Here is a 20,120-nt window from a genome sequence, read left to right on the forward strand (position 1 = left end):
AGAGCACAACAATAGAGAGATGAATGAGGTTCCCCAACAATCTCCAACTTGAATCTTGATATAAAAAGTGTGGAATCCCTCACTAAAGTTTATGGCTATGACCCAAAATGAGGCAGACAAACTTCAAAGAAGCTAGCTACAAGCTGATAGTAGTGATTGTCATCATATAACAAACTGGCATTGATCTGTTTCACCTGTAGATTATCAGTCTATGAAATGGAGTAGGTTGTACAGAAAGCAGGGAATATGCATTCTGTCAAACTTGTACCCAGGTACCATGTAGTAGTTACTTGTATGAAACTAGTCATGTATGGAATTAATTAAGGATACCTTTGGGTGGAAAAAAAAACTGCTGTTAAATAACACCATTTTTCCAATTTAATAGCATTCTTTATTTTAAAAAAAAAACTTATTTCTGCTTCTGGAAAATATTTAATAGATAAATTGCTATAATATTTCAAATTTACTTGGAACCATCACTTAAAGTTCAACATGGCTATTTCTTATTGATCCAGTAATTAAATTACCATCTAGTGGCTAATGTAGAAGCCATTCCTTCATAAATCTATATTTCGCAGCTTATATAAATTATATTTTATCTGACATATTCCATTGTACTTACATGAAAAGAGGAAATTGGTCCAAATACCCAAGTATCTGGAACAGGCCCCAGAATAGAAAGGAACTTGGTAAATCTATACTGAATGAACACATTCCTGTAATGTCAAAGGCTAGCTTGCACAAATGTATATATACCTGTGGCAATTAATTATTGACCTTAATTATATTTTGTTTCTCTACCTCTATATATTTTTTCATTAGTGTTTTTAAATTACAAAAATATTAGTGGTGTTGACATAAATGAATGCAACGATGTATAAAAGGAAACTAATTATGCCTCACTCCACCATCATCCCCAGATCACCAGCATTCACAAGCTAGTCTGCATTCTGTTGCATTGGCCCTCCTGTGTATACAGCACATGCATAAATGCACACATATAGGAATTAGGTAGTAGATTTTAGTGAAATACAGATTGTCTTACATTTTTCCCATACCATATAAGTATTAGTCTAAAACATTCTGTTTTATTTCTAAATTCCTCACAATTATAATTTATTTAAATTAGATCATGTCATACAGATAGTTATTTGTTCATGTTCTAACTTCCTTCTCTCTCTCCACCCCTGCCATCTGGAGCATCTCCCACATGGCATACATGCTAGGTAACTACGCCATGTTTCTCTCCTTGTTTATATCTTAAGTTTCTCCTTGAATTTAATCATACATTAACAAATATCGTGTGGAAACATAAGCAAGATTCATTAACACACAAATATGAAACTAAGTGTTTATGTATATATAATCTTACCTATAAAATGTCTACAACTTGGGCTGGGGCTGTAACTTAGTGGCAGAACGCTTGCCTAGCATGCGTGAGACACTGGGTTCGATCCTCAGCACCACATAAAAATAAACACATAAAATAAAGGCATTCAGTCCATCTACAACTACAAAAAAAAAAATTTAATGTCTACAACTTGGTTTTTTTTCCCCCTTAATATGGCCATCTTATGTCTGACATGTTAGAGAATTTTTATCCATTCACGTTTAGCATTACAGCTGATATGCTGAAGTTTTTGTTGTTGTTTTTTTCTGCCAGCCCTCATGTTTTTGTTTATTTCATCATAACTGTATCGTTTGATTGGTCAGTCTTCTGCCATTTTCTCAGATGTATATCAGTATTCCTTGAGGCTCTTTATCATGGAATCTCAAATCTGATCCATGAGTTAATCTAAATAAGCTAATTTTTCATTATCAGAATCTTAGGCATTAATTGAGTGGCATGATATGGTTAGAAAGAATATGGGCTTTGGAATCAGACACACCTGCCTTTAAGTTTATTTGACCTTAGTTTCTTTGTATCTTAGTTTTCTCATTTCTAAGATTAGAATAATACTTCAAAGGACTGATCTCAGAAATTACATGTCTAGTGACATGTCTAATGACTTTCCTTGCCATTAATTATCAATTTAATTGTTACATCTGTAGTGGAGTCACTGGAATGGGGGGTTGTTTTAATTTTTATTATTTATTTATTTTTTATTTTTTTAAAGTCAGTCAGATCCTGGATCTAGAGGACTCCACTATGGAAAAGATTGTGGCAGGCAGCAAAAACAAGAATAGACAGGTGGGACTACATCCAACTAAAAAGTTTCTGCACAGCCAAGAAAACTGTTAACAGAGTGAAAAGAAAGCCTACAAAATGAGAGAAAATATTTGCAAACTATGTTGTCTGACTAGGAGTTAATATCCAAAATATATAAGAATCTCTTGACAATTCAGTAGCAGAAAACTGGTTTGGGCTTTTGTGGGGTTTTGTTGTTGTTGTTTTTGTTGTTGTTGCTGCTGCTGTTGTTTTTAAGTAGTGCTGCAGATCAAATCAAGACCTCACACATGCCAGACAAGGCACTCTATCACTGAGCTATATTCCCAAGTTTTTTTTATAGATAAGCAAAGGATCGGGCAATGGCTGGGTATCTCAGTGATAGAAGACTTGCCTATCATGTACAAGGCCCTGGGTTTAATCTCCAGCACCACAAAAAAAAAAAAAAGAACTTAAATAAAAATTTATTCAGAGAAGATATAAAAATGGCCTCTAAGTGTAGGAAAGGATGTTCAGTATCACTAATCAGCCGGCTTGATGTCACATACCTGTAATCCCAGCTGCTCAGGAGGCTGAAGTGGGAGGATTACAAGTTCAAAGCTACCCTTAGCAATTTACTGAGGCCATAGGTAACTGTCTCAAAATAAAAAAGCTGGGGATGTGACTCAATGATTAAGCGCCCCTGGGTTCAATCTTCAGTACCAAGAAAAAAGAAAAGGCATATCAAAACCATAGCTATCACCTCACATTTACTAGAATAGTTATTATCAAAGCAGCAAAAGGTAGCTAGTACTGGCTAGGATGTAAAGAAAAGGGAACTCAGGCTGGGGTTGTGGCTCAGTGGTAGAGCGCTTGCCTAGCATGTGTGAGACCCTAGGTTCAGTCCTCAGCACTGCATAAAAATAAATAAAATAAATGTCTATCAACAACTAAAAAATAAAAAATGTGGGGGAGAACTCTTATATGCTATTGATGAGGAATATTAATTAGTACAGCCATTATGAAAAACAATATGGTGGTTCCTCAAAAAATTAAAAACAGAACCTCTCTATGATGCAGCAATCCCACATTCTTCTTTTTATCCAAAATAATTGAAAATCAGTATCTACCTGAGGTATTTTCATTCCCAACTTCATTGTAGTGTTATTCACATCATGTAACCAAGATGTAGAAACATCCTAAATGTCCACCCATGGATGAATAGATAAAGAAAATGTGGCATGGACATATTATGGAACATTATTCAGCCTAGGAAATCCTACAATGTGTATCACTATGAATGAATGCTTGAGGACAGTGTGCTAAATGAAGTAAGCCATTCAGCAGAAGGATTAATACTGCCTATTTCCACTTGTATGTCTAAAATAATCAAAAGAAGAAGAAGAGAATAGAATGGTAGTTTTCAGGAAAGAAGTGAGAAGAAAACAGGTAATCAAGATTTAATGAGCAGGGGCTGGAGATGTGGCATAAGTGGTAGCGCACTTGCCCGGCATGCATGCAGCCCAAGTTCTATCCTCAGCACCACATACAAATAAAGATGTTATGTCTGCCGAATACTAAAAAATAAATATTAAAAAATTCTCTCTCTTTAAAAAAAATAAAAATAAAAAATAAAGATTTAATGAGCAGATTTAAAGTTTAAGTTGTTCAAGATGAATAAGTTCTAGAGATCAGCTGTACAACATATGCATATAGTTAAGTATTATATTATGCATTTAAATTTTGTTAAGAGGATAAATTTCTTGTTAAACATCTATATTATAATGAAAAAAAGCTGTCAGGAATTTCTGACATCTCTTTTTATAGGTTACACGTCTTTAGTACTTACCTGGTTCTGAGCTCTGTTCCAGATTATTGGGTAACATGAAAATTCCCCCAAAGGCAAATATGAAATCTGGAAGAAAGCATATAATAGGATATCATTATTTGTTTAAAGCAGCAAATATTTTCATTTTGGGTATTATTCCCAATTAGACTAAACAGAGTAAGAGGTGAATCTGTTTACTGTGACATTTTCCCCCCCACTGATTTACCTTTGTTTTCTATATGACTTCAATTTATGTCATTCATTTCTGGTGTGCCAAATCAATACTTCTTCAAATTTATCTCTTTGTTTATCTCACTGAAAAGCCTGGTTTTTTTAACAAGAGCTCTGAGCTAAAAATTAAAACTATATCATATTACTCTTCAGCAATACTTAAAGTATGTACAATGGATCTTTTGTTGCCCTTATAATTGCCAATTTTGGCCTCTTTACTAAAATTTATTTTTAAGCCCAAAATCAGTATTTGCATCACTTTCTTGTATATTTATGGACACATTCAGAGTGACAAAAAATTTGAGTCATCATACAACATATTTCCAGCTGAAGTCAAACAAGGCCCACTCCACCCCGCCCTGCCTCCGTTCTCACATTGTAAACATTCATCTTTTTTACTGTCTTTTTAGTGCCATGTGCACATTTTGTGCTCTTTGTGGTGATTTCACCACTCAAAATGACTGCCACATAGAATGCTGAAGTTCTGTCTTGTGTTCCTAACCACAAAAAGACTACTGTGTGTTGAAGCATGAATTATATCACTGTTATCCAACATATAATACATCTATAAAAAGGAAGAAGAAATTCACAGATGTATATGTAAGGCTCTTCTAAACAATGCTAAAGTCACATTCAAAATGCATCAGAAATTATGGTAAAAATGGAAAGGTGGCTAAGTTTGGGATTCATGAGATGATAGACTTTTTTAGGAAAAATGAGTTTAGGAAAGGATCGCATACAGCATTATTATAGACTGAGAGCCATATAAATTTACAATCACAGTTCCCAGGGTCAGGAAAAAATTATATATTTCTCAATTAGTGTTTTGGGGGTTTTTTGTTTGTTTGTTTTGTTTTGTTTTTAGAGAGAATTTTTTAATATTTATTTTTTAGTTTTCAGTGGACACAACATCTTTATTTTACTTTTATGTGGTACTGAGGATCGAACCCAGTGTCCCACACATGCCAGGCGAGCACACTACTGCTTGAGCCACATCCCCAGCCCCTCAATTAGTGTTTTGTTATGAAGAAAAAACTCCTTATAATTAATTGCAATAGGAAATATGTATTTATTAAGATGTTTTTAGGGCTGAGATTGTGGCTTAGTGGCAGAGTGCTTCCCTTGCAAGTATGAGGCACTGGGTTCTATCCTCAGCATCACATAAAAATAAATAAATAAAGGTGTCCATCTACAACTAAAAATATTTTTTAAAAATAATGTTTTTAAATAAAAACAAGGTTGTATATTAATCAGTTGATTTAATACCATGACCTGAGCCTTACAAGAACCTAACTGAATTTCTTACAGGAACAATGGCTCATAATTTACTAAATCAGTGTACATACAACTTTATAGAGCATAATTGCTGCAAATAACATGAATTGGTTGAATTTGTACCTGACCCAGCATTAGATACTATAAAGATATACATACACATTGCTTTAACGATATTAGAGTTTATATTGTTACTGAGTTTTAATCATTTCCACTGTTAAAGTCTGCCAGATCTTGTTAAAAAACAATGTTCAAGTAAAGAACATAAAATTCAGTAAGTATAGCTTTTATCTTTTACAACACTGAAACTTTGCCTTTCTCTCTGTTACCAAAATCTTAATCCAGCAATAATTTACATGTTTAAGTATATTTAGCATGGAAGAAAGATAGGATATAATCTTGTCCTTGGGTAGCTACACATTTTCTTTCTTTTTTTTTTTTTTTTTTGAAAGCTAAATATGCATATTAAACAGAAAATAATGCAAAATTAATATAAGAAAGGGCTAAGTTGAAAGTAGTAAGGAACAACATTTATGCCCAGACACTAAGCATTTTGTTAACTGTGTGGTATAAAACGTTAGAATTATAGTTTGGACCCTACCTGCCTAGTCAACATTTCTCCACCTGAAGTTTTATTCCTACAAAATTGGTACTTTTACTACAGAAAGCTTAGAAATGCAAATGAAACCTTTCTTCAAAATTTTCTCACCCAGAGGTTTCACATTTCTAAAACCTGATTTACCACAGTGTCCTGAATGAGTATGTGTTTATTTTTATTTTACATGTAGAAACTATGAAGCATAGAAAAAGATTAACCCAGAGGCCTGAACTTCTACTTTGTGAATTCTAGCTCTTCAGCTCAGTTATTCTTAATCTTGGCAGCATGTTAGGATAGCTTGTGGAGTTATTAAAATTTACCAATTATATCCACCACCTTGCATTTTCTCAGTTAGTCTCACCTGATCTAAAGCCTGAATACCCTTATTTTTGTAAGCCCCCCAGGTGATTCTAACAGACATTCAGAATTGAAATCCACTGAACCTACAGTAAGCAGCCCTCTATAGTCTTATTTTCACCTGTAATTCAGCTGTCCACAAGTAGCTAAAGCTCGGTGATATTTATGCATTTGTGGTAAAGACATAATGTCTCTGTCATTATTAGATATTCATCTGAAACCCAGTGTCCTAACAATACTGTATAAATGACTACATTCCAACCAATATAATCTGTCTCTGTTAGATTAAAAGTATATCTTAAACTCAAAGCTATAGGGTCTAATCCAAACAGTTTTATGTTCTGGATACTAAATGGACTGAAATAACTTTTGCTCTATTATTAGGGTACAAAAGTAAGATTCCTATAAGAACACCAATCAAGTCTTTGTTTTGAAAAATGTTTTACTTAGCTTTGGTTGCTTAGCAACCTTGTTTTCTTACAAAGGTTCCTTGTGCAGAAAAGGTATAATTTAAATTATTGTTTTTGCTTTCAGTTATCACAGAGGAATCTTTGTATTTAGATTGGATTGTGTTTTTACATGTCAATAAGAGCGCTGAGCACAGCCTCATAACAGTCACATGTCCAGTCACTTTCAGCAAGCAATGTACTAGTTAGGGTCATTTGTTTTACAACAACTCATTACGGGACTTTTTTTTTCTCAGTCTTTAGTATAAAGTGAAATTTATTTTGATACCTGCTGAGACCTCAAAACTGGCAAACAAGGGGCTAGGGCTATAGTTCATTTGGCAGATTGCTTGCCTCGCATGCACAAGACCCTGGGTTCAATCCTTAGTACCACAAAAAAAAAAAAAAAAAAGGCAAATAAGATATCTTCAAAATGCTCTCAGTTTTAGTGTCTTTTCCCCAATTTTACCTTTTATTTTCCCATTTTTATCTTGAAACTCAAAAGAATAATATATATTTGTCTTTGATCTCTAATCTCAAAGCGCTAGCCTAACGTAGAGAATAACTTGAAAATAGACTAACCTTTATTTCTTAGAACTCTGTTAAAGAAAACACTTTATAGAATCTTTATGAAAAAGAAATCCTGCTTTTAAAACTTTTCCCGTTTTTCTCTCCAATGTGTTTTTCCTCATTTTTATATTCCTAATATTCCCCTAGTGCTTCCTTTGTCCTACTTCTGATACCTCTCTTGAATTCATTTTATTTCTAAGCTTCCAGTTTTGTATTTTGTTTGCTTCAGCTCTCCTTTGAAATAATTATTAACAATAAAATCTGTCAAACTGAATGAACCATATCTTCTGGTGAATTTCACCTCTGTTTGTTGTTTAAAAAAGGAAGTTTCTAACAACTAGCCTAGAGAAATAAAATGTAGTAAGGAATAAAATTTCAGTTATGTAAGATGAATAAATTCTAGAGATGTACTGTACAACATTGTACCTAGAGGGTACAGTGGCTCAGTGGTAGAGCACTTGCCAAACATGCTTGAGTCACTGGGTTGATCCCAGCACCACATAAAAATAAGCAAAATAGGGGCTACAGTTGTAGCTCAAGTGGTAGAGTTCTGCCTAGCATGCATGAGGACCTAGGTACAATCCTCAGCACCACATAAAAATAAAGATATTATGTCCACCTAAAACTAAAAACTAAACATTAAAAAAACTTTAAAAATTAGCAAAATAAAGGTATTGTATCTATATACAACTAAAAAAATAAAAATTAAAAAAATGGTACCTAGAATAATGATACTATTTTCTACACTTGTAATCCCAGGGGTTCAGGAAGCTAAGGCAGGAGGATCGTGAGTTTAAAGCCAGCCTCAGCAAAAGCAAGGTGCTAAGCAACTCAGTGAGACCCTGTCTCTAAATGTGGCCCAGTGGTTGAGTACCCCTGAGCTCAATCCCTGGCACCCTAATCTCCCCACCCCCACAAAAAAAATAAATAAATAAAATGTTAGGGCTGGAGATAATATAGCTCAGTGTAGAGTGCATACTTAGTGCAAACAAGGTCCTGGACTCATTTCCCAGCACTGCAAAAGGAAAAATAATAATAATAATAATGTGTGTGTGTGTGTGTGTGTGTGTATGTGATCTTAACTGTTCTTATCACAATAATTTTTTTAACCACTCATTATGGTACTAGGGATTGAACCCAGAACCTTGTATACCAGACAAGCACTCTACCACTAAGCTACTTCTGTAGCCCCCGCAAAAAAAAAAAATTTTTTTGGATGAACAAACCAGTATATACTACATTGTACCTGTCTTGATAACCTACATATAATTTTGTAGCACTTACAGAATAGATGAAGAAATACATAATTATTGAATGAATAAAATAAAAAGAAAAGTCACTTTGCTAAAACATTTTCTTTTCAAAACATTCACTTCCTCTTTAATGTAATTTTTAATAGATGTAATAGATGTATTTTTAGCAGAATTCATTAGTAAAGTTTTACTAACAAAAAACAATGTAGAGAAGGAGGGGAAGACAGTACTATATCTACTTCATTTTTATGAACTCACCAAAAATGAGAGAACAGTAGTATTTTGGATTTAAATTATACTATTTAAGTAGTTACCTTTAAAGAAGAGGAAGGATAAGTGTCTTTTCATGCAAAAAAGCTGTTCAATTTTATGCATAAGTAAAATTTAAAGTATTTGTGGTACTTCCTCAGCCTTTCAGATGAGTTTCTATTGATGAAAATATCCAAAGTATTTCTCCTGCACCTCTGTATTTTGTTTCTTAATTAAAACAGTCTTTTCTTTATTTGCCTTTTTGGGTCATTCTGATTATGGGAAAAAGCAAATCAACTATAACCTCAGTACCCAGAGATAATCACTGATAGGTTTAGTGTACTTCAGTCAGTTTTCAGTGTATACATATATACGAACTTCAAGAGAAATTATTTTTATTGAGCATTTTATTTTCTAGGCTAGGTTGTAGCTCAGTTGATTAAATGCTGGCCTGCATGTATGAAGCCAAGTTCAGTCCCCAGCACTGCTAATGAGAAGAATGGATTCAATGGCAGATAATATTTCTTAATTGTTATTCAAAGCCAGCATTCCCTATCATCAAATGTTCATCTGTTAAACCATTCTTAGCTTTTAGGCCATACAGAAGAAGGCAGTCGGTCAGATGTCACCCACATGCCAGTTTGCCCACTACTAGCTGATGGACAGCCAACAAAAACAGATCAAAGGGATATGGTCACCAGTAAAAGGATATATAAAAACCAACATAGAGAGAGATTTCAAAGATTGACAGTCAGATGTTGTTGGGGGGAAGATCATTAAGGGGAAAAAAATGAATATGACCACATGATGTCATTTGTAATTTTTGAGATAGTATGTAGAAAGTAAAGGACTCTTAAGAAGAAAATAACAAATTAGACAGCTCCTCAAGTCTATGGGTAAAAGATTATAATTACTGCCAGACATGGTAGCCCATGCCTATAATCTTAGCAACTTGGGAGGCTGAGACAGGAGGTTCACAAGTTGAAGGCCAGCCTGAGCAACTTAACAAAACCCTGTCTCAAAATAAGTACTAAAAAGACTGGGAATGCAGCTGAGTGGTAAAGCACCCTCTGAATAGGAGTGAGGCAGGGGGAGGACTATTTTGAAAAATAGAAGAAAAAATTTATTCATAAAATATGTAATGGGATAATGAAAAGCATTTTTTAAAGAAACAGGAAAAAAGAACTCTCTAAATCATGATTTTCTACTGTTGAATTCTTCAATTTAGGATTTTATAGCTTCTATCACTGAAGTAAATTTTAAGCTTTTCTAAATTTTTTTTAATCCACAGTGACTTTCCTTTACTGCCCATGAGTTTGAATGACTATTCACAAACTTGCCCTTCATTAGATATTTCTTCAGGCCACAGGTAACCTAAATAACAAGCAGTCCCCTGAGATAATTCAGCCTACTTTAGGAAGTAGAAGGGGTCTATGTTGGAAGTTTCTCTCTGGCAGTTCCTGAGAATGTTTTATTTTGTGAATAATTTCTGGGGCATGGTAGGTGACTGTTTTCTCTATCTTATTTGGAGTCAGTGATATTATGAGATATGTTGACGGATACCTACATCCTCCTGTCCTCTGTTTTAAGACAAAGTTGAGTAATAGGAACTGGATTTATCCTTCTACCTAACTAAAATGTCAAAATGGTATATGAAACAGTGGTTTTCAGGCATTTACTATTAGGCAGTGAAGGATACAAACAGAAAAAGAAACAAAAGAATTGTCTTATGTTTGGTCCCTGCTCACTACCTATACAGTAATTTCTCAGTTACAGCTCAAAGAAGGGGAACCCAAGCAGACAGTCTTTCTAAATTAGGGGATGAAGTTGGGACTTCAAGGAAGCCAGATGGCTGGAGTTTACAGGGCAGAGGAATAGAAGAGAGCTACAGAGAGATTTTTGGAGACTCACAGAGGGGCCCTCTTCAGACTTAGTTGAGTACCTGCACACATAAGTGCACAAAACCTACCCGGTGCCAAGAAAAGAAGCACTCAAAAGGATCACCAGGGCAGGAATAGTTTGTATTCCTATTAGTCAGAGTCAAAAACCTCATAACACACAACACAAGTAGGATACTTAAAAGGTGGTAGGGGGAAATTAGTCCTAGATTAAAAACTGCCCTGGTTGTGCCTTAAAAGCATAAAAGAAAAATCTGAAAGGATTAAATCTTTTTCATGTAATTTAACTGTAGTCCAGAACAAAACTAAAATATTGTTGTAAAACATAAGAGTGTCCAACACCCAACAAGGTTAAATTCCCAAAGCCTGGCATCCATTCGGAAAGCACCAAGAATGAGAGGGCTCAATGGTACAGTACCCCTGAGTTCAATCCCCAGTGTAAAAAAAAAGAAAAAACTTTAAAAGCCATGATGGGCGGCTGCAGGTATTGTTCTTCCATATTACATATGGAAGAACAAAGATAATAATGTCAGCAGACTTCTAGTTAGAAACAATACAAGCAGTCTAAGCCAGAAGACAATGGAGCAGTAGTACCTTCATTTGAAATAGTGAAGAAAAGGGAAAAAAAAAAAAAACTAGCATTCTGAACTAGTATAAATGTTTTTCAGAAACAAAGGTAAAATACTTTCAAGCATACAAAAACTGAAAGAACTAATCACCAGCCAACTTGTACTGCAAGAAATATTAAAGGAAGTTTTTAAGAGGAAGACAATTCCGAATAGGCGAGTGATACACTGGCTTAAAAATCAAAGTATCTGAGGCTGGGGTTGTGGCTCAGTGGTAAAGCGCTCGCCTAGCACGTGTGAGGCGCTGGGTTCAATTCTCAGTAACATAAAAATAAACAATAAAATAAAATATTGTGCCCAACTATAACTAAAATATTCAAAGTATCTGATAAAGGACTTCTGTGGAGAATATATCAAGAATTCTCAAAACCAGCGGCTGGGATTGTGGCTCAGTGGTAGAGCATTTGCCTAGCATGTGTAAGGCACTAGGTTCGATATTCAGCACATAAAAATAAATACATAAAATAAAGGCATTGTGTCCATTCATAACTAAAAAATAATTTAAAAAAAAGAATTCTCAAAACTTAATAATACTTTGGAAAACAGTTTAAAAAGTTAAATATATACCTGCTACCTGATCCAACTATTCCACTTTTAGGTATTTAACAAGACAAATGGATACTGGAAACAACCCAAACGTCCAACAACAGGTGAATGGATAAACAAATTATATTTGTTACATTTATTAGTAGAATATTCTTTATAATAAGAATTAAGCTGGGCATAGTGTCCCACGCCTTTAATCCCAGTAGCTCCGGAAGCTAAGGCAGGAGTGCAAAGCCAACCTCAGCAACTCAGTGAGACCCTTGTCTCTAAATAAAATACAAAATAGGGCTGGGAATGTGTCCCAGTAGTCGAGTGCCCCTGAGTTCAATCCCCTGGACCAAAAAAATAAGAATTATCTACTGATAAGAACAAAATGGATGAATGAATCCCACAAGACAGATTTTTAAAAAAGATAATATGGATACCAATATTTTCCATTTATTCAAAAAGGATAGAAAATGCAATTTAATCACTGGTGAAAGCAAACAGATCAGTGATTGCCTGGTGCCAGGGGGCTGGGAAGAGTCAATGGGGGAAAAGGGACAATGGGATTACCAATGAACAAAATTTTCAGGGTTGGTGGTTTATCAGATTGCACACTTTATTTGTAGTTTATTTTCCATCAATTTATTTACCTCAGTAAAGCTATAAAATAATCTTGGGCTTTTTTCAGATAAATTAAGCAGAGATTAGTTTAAAGTGAAGAGAAAACTGTAAAACTAACAGATCATTAAAATAAGTATATTTGTACCAGTAACGTGCCATCTAACTGAGAGTTAAAGGTAGACTCACACCAAATGATTTTAAAACCTGTTCAGAGTAGCATATTGAAAATGAAATGTCAAAGTTTAATCAGAAAATGTTTTAAAAGGCAAATGCTTAAAAAATAGCTTCACAAATGTATAGAACCTTTATGCAGAAAACCATATTGCCAGGGATGATAGTGCACACCTGTAATCCCAGCAACTCCAGAGGCTAAGGCAGAAGGATCATAAGTTCAAGGACAGGCCAGCCTTAGCAAAATAAAAAAGGATAGGAATGTGGAAATTGTTGTAGAGCGCACCTAGGTTCGGTCCCCAGTCCTACCAAAAAGAAAAAAAGAAACGACAGACTAAGGAAAAAGTAAGGAAGACTATCTTGTTTGTTTGCCAATTTCATGGTTTCACTGGGGTAAAAGTCAGCAGAACTCCTCATATTGTCATATCACTTATTCTACAATAGGTGAAATTTATATTAAGAAAGTATGGGGCTGGGGATGTGGCTCAAGCGGTAGCGCGCTCGCCTAGCATGCGTGTGGCCCGGGTTCGATCCTCAGCACCACATAAAAACAAAGATGTTGTGTCCACCGAGAACTAAAAAAAATAAATAAATATTTTTTAAAAAAAGAAAGTATGAAATGATATTATTCTGGCTTCTTTTTTTAAGTTGTTATTTCTAAAATGAGAGGAGGCAATTAGAGGAATAAGATAAGTGTTCTTTAGCTGTGTTACATAGACAGGTGGACATGGTTCTTTATGTCAGTGCAGTTTTATGAAGAGACTAAACTATTGCCCAAAAGAGCAACATAGGATATCAACTGTACTAAAACTAAAATTATTGTTTGGCAGATATCTTCTACCACTTCAGTGAGCCACTAAAGTGATATCCAACAGGGCCACTAATGCAGCTGCCAATGAAGGCTGGTTCGTCTTAGTGGGCTGTCAGAATATGGCCCTTCTCAAAATCACTCATTCTCCAGGAGCACCAGAGACATCATTATGGTTGATTTTGTTTGATGATACCTGCCCTCCAGTTTCTCAAGCCAAAGACATATTTCCATAAAATGTGTAACATGAACTTTTTTGGGTCTTATGCAAGTACTTGTTTAAATACTGAAAAAGTTCAAAGCTCCTTTTTATTTAATGGAGGATTGCTGGAAATTGAACCCAGAGCCTCATGCATGCTAAGCACTCTTTTTTTTTTTTTTAATTGTATGTGGACACCATAATTTTATTTTATTCGTTTATATGGTGCTGAGGATCAAACTCAGTGTTCCATGCATGCAAGGCAATGAGCCACAAAAAAAGAGAGCATGGCATTTTTTAAAGGCCTGGTTCTATGCTCTTTTCTTTTTTATTATTATTATTATTTATTTATTTTTTAGTTTTCGGTGGACACAACATCTTTGTATGTGGTGCTGAGGATCGAACCCCGGCCGCACGCATGCCAGGCGAGCGCACTACCACTTGATCCACATCTCCAGCCCTATGCTATTTTATTTTCTAGAATATTTAAGTGATTTAAAATTGTGGCTCATTGCCTACTCTGTTTGCTTTGAATTGTTCTTGGGGGAGATTAGTAGGGACCTGGAACTCAATTTTATAATTCTGAAACCTGATTTGTACTCATTTACTTAAGGATAATTTTGCACACACACACACACACACACAGAAAAAAGTGTTTTACACTAACTAAAATTTAGTAATATGGATTATATTGTTCACCTCGGTGACCTGAATATTCTCTTCTCTTTTCTGGGTGGTTTCCTGTCACCCCATATGTCTCAAACTTGAGTAAGCCATATTAGCATGTGCCTAGTGAACAAAATCAGAGTAAGGGACTCTGCACTGGCCCAACAGAGCTGTTTACATGGTTTGGGGGGTGGGGGGAGAACACCTTTTACCCAGTGAGAACTATCTGTTTTCCTCAGTATGAGCACATTCTCAGACTCTCAAGCTGTATTATTTCCTTTGGTAGCTAATACTCATATATTCCAATCATAATATTACCAAATTCAGAAAATACTGTTTTCATATTCAGTACCCAAATCACTTTGTATAAAATTCTCCCTTTACATTCCTTTCTTTTTCCTTTTTATTGAACTGTACTGAGCGATTCTCACTTTAACAAAAAAAAAAAAAAAGAGAGAAGCAAATTTTTTTAAAAATTTTTATTTTTTAGTTGTAGTTGGACACAATACCTTTATTTTATTTATTTATTTTTATATGGTGCTGAGGATTGAACCTAGGACCTCACATGTGCTAGGTGAACACTGTACTGCTGAGCCACAACCCCAGCTCCAAGCAAAATTTTTTAGTTCATATTAATTGGGGAATTGTCCACCTGGCCTGAATTACACAATTCTTTGTTAATCTTTTATTATGGACTTTATTTTATGTATGGTGCTAGGGATTGAACATAGGGCCTTAGAAATGTTAAGCATATGATTTACCACTTAGCTATACCCCTCAACCTCTGGACATTTTTGGGGATATAGCTGAGTGGTAGAGCACTTGGCTAGTATGTGTGAGGTATATGTGTGAGGTCCTGGTTCAATCCCCAGTACCACCTAAATAAATAAACAAAAAAGAATGAAAGTGTACTGACCCCCCCCAGCTGCTAACAGTTTCAACGGTTATCAACTAATGATTAATCTGTTTTTATTTAAATCTTTACCTCTCCCTCCCATATTATTGTGAAATAAATTCCAAGTATCCTATTATTTCATTCATAAGTATTTCAGAATAGGTATCCCTAAATATACTATGACACATCCTAAAACATTTTGCAGTTAATATCTTATTTAAATCAAACATCCCTTAAGTATTGCTTGTGTTCTTAAACATTTGTCTTAGAGTTTCCATAACCTCAATCTGACTGGTTGCATCATCATGGTGTCATTTGAAATGTCTCCCTATATTCTGTGTATTTCATTCATAGAGGGATCTAAAATATAATTTTTAATTCAATTACATGAGATACAAGTACAAAAAATATTTCAGTTGGTTAAGAAATAATGTTTTTGCCAGGCATGGTGGCACCCATTTCTAATCCCAGCAATTTAGTAAAACCTAGTCTCAAAAAAATAAAAAGGACTGGGAATATGACTCAATGATAAAATGCACCTAGATTCAATCGCTAGTACTGCAAAAGAAAAGATATGCTGCTTTATTAAATAAAAACTCCCTTAGTAAAAAGAGAAGACTGAAAAAAAGATACAGCTAATGGGGATTTAGATATATATTAAGTTTCCTGATAATTTGCAAATTATATACTATTCTAAAACTTTAAATTACTATCCTGAAAGAATTTGCTGAAAAGAGGAAACTGTATAGAGACATATTATGACAAACCTTATTTATTTGAGTCTCAAAGACTGGCTGTTCAAAAGTATAGCCAAATTTAATGGTTTTATACTAACTGCATTTTATTATTTTTAGTATTTATGTTAGAATACATTAGAACATGTTCTGTTGCCTCCTTTATTCTTGGTTCATTTTCCAAGAAATAAAATAACTTTTGAGTCTGAATAGTGTCAAATTGCATATTCTCTTTTAAGTAGCTCACTGAGATCCAAATACATTATTTTTTAAAGTTATTAAAGTTTAAAATAATTATTTGAACAATACAAAAGACAATTAGAATAATTTTTATAAAGCTATAAGAGTAATAGATTTAGGAGTTGGATATTTTTAAATCAGTACCATAAGCATACGGTAATATTTATTCAAAAAAGTAATTATAATTTACAGAGAAAAGATTAAAATTGGGTTTGACTTATTACCTACCAATTTGAATAAACAATCCAACTAAAAGTATTTTCAAAGACTCTTCAGTCATCATCTTGTCATTGTGTTTTGTTTTTGTGTTTGGTTCTCCCCCCATCCCTAGCTCTTCAGTAGGCTACTTACAACATCCAGGATCAGAACAAGTACAGTTTCCTCAAACTACTTCACCATGCAGTTCCCAGCAGCTTCAAGGCCACCAGTGTGCAGGTATGAATAGATTACTGAAAAAAGCAGGTAATAGTTTGTCTATTTGAGAAATAATTCAATTAATGTCCTTTGGTATTTCTACAAAAATGTTCTCAACTTGTGCTTGGATATAGTCTGGATGTTTGAGTGCCATGCTGAATCAAACTTACGGCATGTATTCCACGCCTTCCTTTATGACCCCTGCTATCACTCTGCTATCCTGATTGACATTCTCCAGGGTCCTTTCCTAGGCCCTCTTCTCATTACTTTCCAAGCTCTCCTTAGATAATCTAACCAGCCCTGAGACTTAAAGGTGTCTGCTTTTTGCTGACAATTCACAAATCTTATTTCTGCTAAGATCATGTAGCCAGCTGCCTACCCCAGGTATGTCAAAGACACATTAGACTCAGTATTTTCTTCTTTTTACATACTTTACCTCTCCCTCCAACTAGTGACCAAACAGAAATTTCAGAATCATAATTATTTTTTTTCTACTGTCTTCTGTCCTTTTCTTTTTTTGCTATATTGACATGGTACTCAGGTCTTTGCACATATTAGACAAATGCTCTACCACTGAACTGTATCCCCAGCCCATTAAGTCATTATTTCCTCAAACCTGATACCTTCTCTCCTTCCCCACTACTGCTAAGTGGTCGGTTTTGTTCTCCCCATCCCCCATATCTTATTTGCAGTAATCTCTTAAGTGTTTTACTTTATGTTTTCCTCACTCCCAAGTTTTCCTCCTCCCCAAAACACATACCAGGAATTTCAAAAATGGTTGTCTTGAAACAGAAATCTCTTCATGCCATCCTCTGAACAAAAAACCTGAGTAGATTCCCAATGTAAACTCCCTCTCAAACAAGCCTCCTACTTATACATATACATTCAAGTCATACAAAACTTTATTTTCTTGCTAAATGTACTTTTGCACCTGTTCGTCATTCTGCCCTGTTGCCCATTCATCATATTTCTCTGCTTGCCCAAGTCTTTCTTATCCTTAAAGTTTGAGAGTTGGAGATATAGCTCAATGGTAGAGCATTTGCCTGGCATGCTTAAAACTCTGGGTTGAATACTTAGCACCACACACACAAAAGTACAATATAATTTACTCCTGAATCTTTCACAGCAATTTTTTTTTTTTTTAACTAAGAATCATCCTTAAAGTTTGACTCAAAAAAAAAAACACTTTTTTACAAGGGCTTTTCCCAGTCTTTGAGAAAATTTTTTCTTGCTTCTAGGGAAACTTAAACAGATCTTTATATTGGATTTTATGTAATAATTTATTGACAAATATAAGCTTCTGAAAAACAGATAAGCAATAAATATTGATCATCAGTAAATGACTAATAGTGGCTATGTCTGGCATAAACCACTTTGACCGAGGAAAACCTTGAGATGTCTCGAAGGAGGCAACCTTTCCCCTAGTTGTTTACACAGTCAAGTTAGTTCTATATCTAGGGAACTGGAAATCATCTTTATGGTCACAACAGTACAAACTAATGTTCTGGTGTCAGGACATGAAATTCTAACTCACAAATCTATGGTCAGCATCAGGTGAAGTACTTGCTTGATACCAGTTGTGCTACAGTACCTGTGCACTAGAGACATAAATCAAGATAGGGAGATACAGGGCTGGGGCTCTGCTCAGAGGTAGTGCACTTGCTTTTTATGTGTGAGGCATTGGGTTCAATTCTCAGCAACACATATAAATAAATAAAATAAAGGTCTATCAACACCTAAAAAAATCTTTAAAAAAAGATAGGGAGATACAGATATAATAATTCAGTTATCTCTAATGTACAGTTAGCAAAGTGTTTTAACATACACATTATCCTCACAACTCTATGAAGTCATCCAGGGAAGCCTTCCTAGCCTCCTTTCTCAGGTGAGAAAAGAGATGAAATAATTTTCTTGAAGTCCAAGGATATTTCAGAGTACTGAAATTGTGCTCTCTGACCTCATGTCCCAAACTTTTTCTGCTAATTCATTCTCTATACAGATGATGCTTTATTGTCCATGTTTCTTAAGAGTATTAAATTTTTGCAAAGTTTTTCATTTAGAATGCCTACTTTTTAATTTATTTGAAAAATTAGCAACTATTGTAGATCATGTATGTTGTTGTACTGTACGTAAGATCCTGTTGGGGTAATTAGGCTCTCCTAAGTAATATAGGCCTTTATTTTTAGGTTAAGTGAGTTGTGTAGCCCTAGAGTGTTCATTTTAATGTCTTTTGAAACACATAATGCTTGTAGCATAGCTATAAGCCTTTAATTTGGCTTGCATATCTAATAGTAAAATTATTTTCAGAAATGTGAAATCATTGCTATTATCCTAATGATCAGAGATACCAGCTAAAATACTGATTGTAGTGTCCTAATTTTGATTTTCAGCCATGCCACCACCACCACCTGGTGGAGGAATGGTGATGATGCAGCTTAGCGTACCAAACAATCCCCAATCTCGTGCCCACTCTCCTCCCCAGTGGAAACAAAATAAATATTACTGTGACCACCAGAGAGGGCAGAAGTGTGTGGAATTTAGCAATGTAGACAATATTGTCCAGGTAAGATGCTTTTGTTCATTATCACTTTGAAACTTTGCGCTTTTTTATCATGTAAGATCAACTTGTGCCTTGACACTGAATCTGGAATTCTTTCAGACAGAGAATTTTGAACATTTTCTACATCCAGACATTTATTTCAGTATTCAAATAGAATTTGCCAATTTCTGGATAAAGTTTAAAAAATCAGAAGGACCTAGGGATGTAGCTCAGTAGTAGAGAATTTACCTAGTATGCATGAAGCCCACCCAGCTCAGGAAAAAAAATAACAAATAAATTAGATCTAAAGTTTTCTAAAGAAAAAAAATTGAGCACTTACCCTACCATTCCCCCTTGAGCTATATTTTAGTGTAACCAGATAGTCAATGAAGAAACATTCTTCACAGAAGAATCTAGTTAATGAGTACAAAAACAATGGTAGAATCAGAAAAATTGACATTTTAGAACCTTATCAAAATAATGGATCAGGTAGGAAAGCTGGTGGAATGAGGCGAACATCATTACCCTAGATATATGTATGAATGACTGCACCTGTAGTGTGACTCTATATCATGTACAAGCAGAGAAATGAAAAGTTGTGCTCCATTTGTATATAATGACTCAAATGCATTCTGCTATCATGTATAACTAATTAGAACAAATAAAAATAATGAATCAAGAAAAAATCATTAGCTAATATTAAAATCATTTTTAAGTAGAAAGTTCATGAAAGACTTTAAAAGTAGATGAATTAGGCAAACAACATTGAACCTACTGATCAGTTATACTCACTGATCATTTACAGCATTACTAAAAGTGGATCAG

General features: G+C 34.6%; 1 protein-coding gene across 14 annotated transcripts in view; it reads left to right on the forward strand.

Moving 5' to 3' along the window:
- R3hdm1 (R3H domain containing 1) overlaps positions 1-20,120 on the forward strand; it is a 96,787-nt gene that overhangs the window by 68,781 nt on the left and 7,886 nt on the right. For 11 of the 14 annotated variants that reach the window (XM_021721113.3, XM_040294250.2, XM_040294251.2 and 8 more), the window contains 2 exons: positions 16,674-16,777; positions 19,147-19,319. In XM_021721113.3, coding sequence (XP_021576788.2) covers positions 16,674-16,777; positions 19,147-19,319 — 277 coding nt within the window. Of the gene's footprint in view, positions 1-12,075; positions 12,128-16,673; positions 16,778-19,146; positions 19,320-20,120 lie in introns of all 14 variants that reach the window. The other 3 variants (XR_005737932.2, XM_078017318.1, XR_005737933.2) reach the window with 3 other exon arrangements.

Source organism: Ictidomys tridecemlineatus, chromosome 7 (genome assembly GCF_052094955.1).
Source record: "Ictidomys tridecemlineatus isolate mIctTri1 chromosome 7, mIctTri1.hap1, whole genome shotgun sequence".
NCBI lineage: Eukaryota > Metazoa > Chordata > Mammalia > Rodentia > Sciuridae > Ictidomys > Ictidomys tridecemlineatus.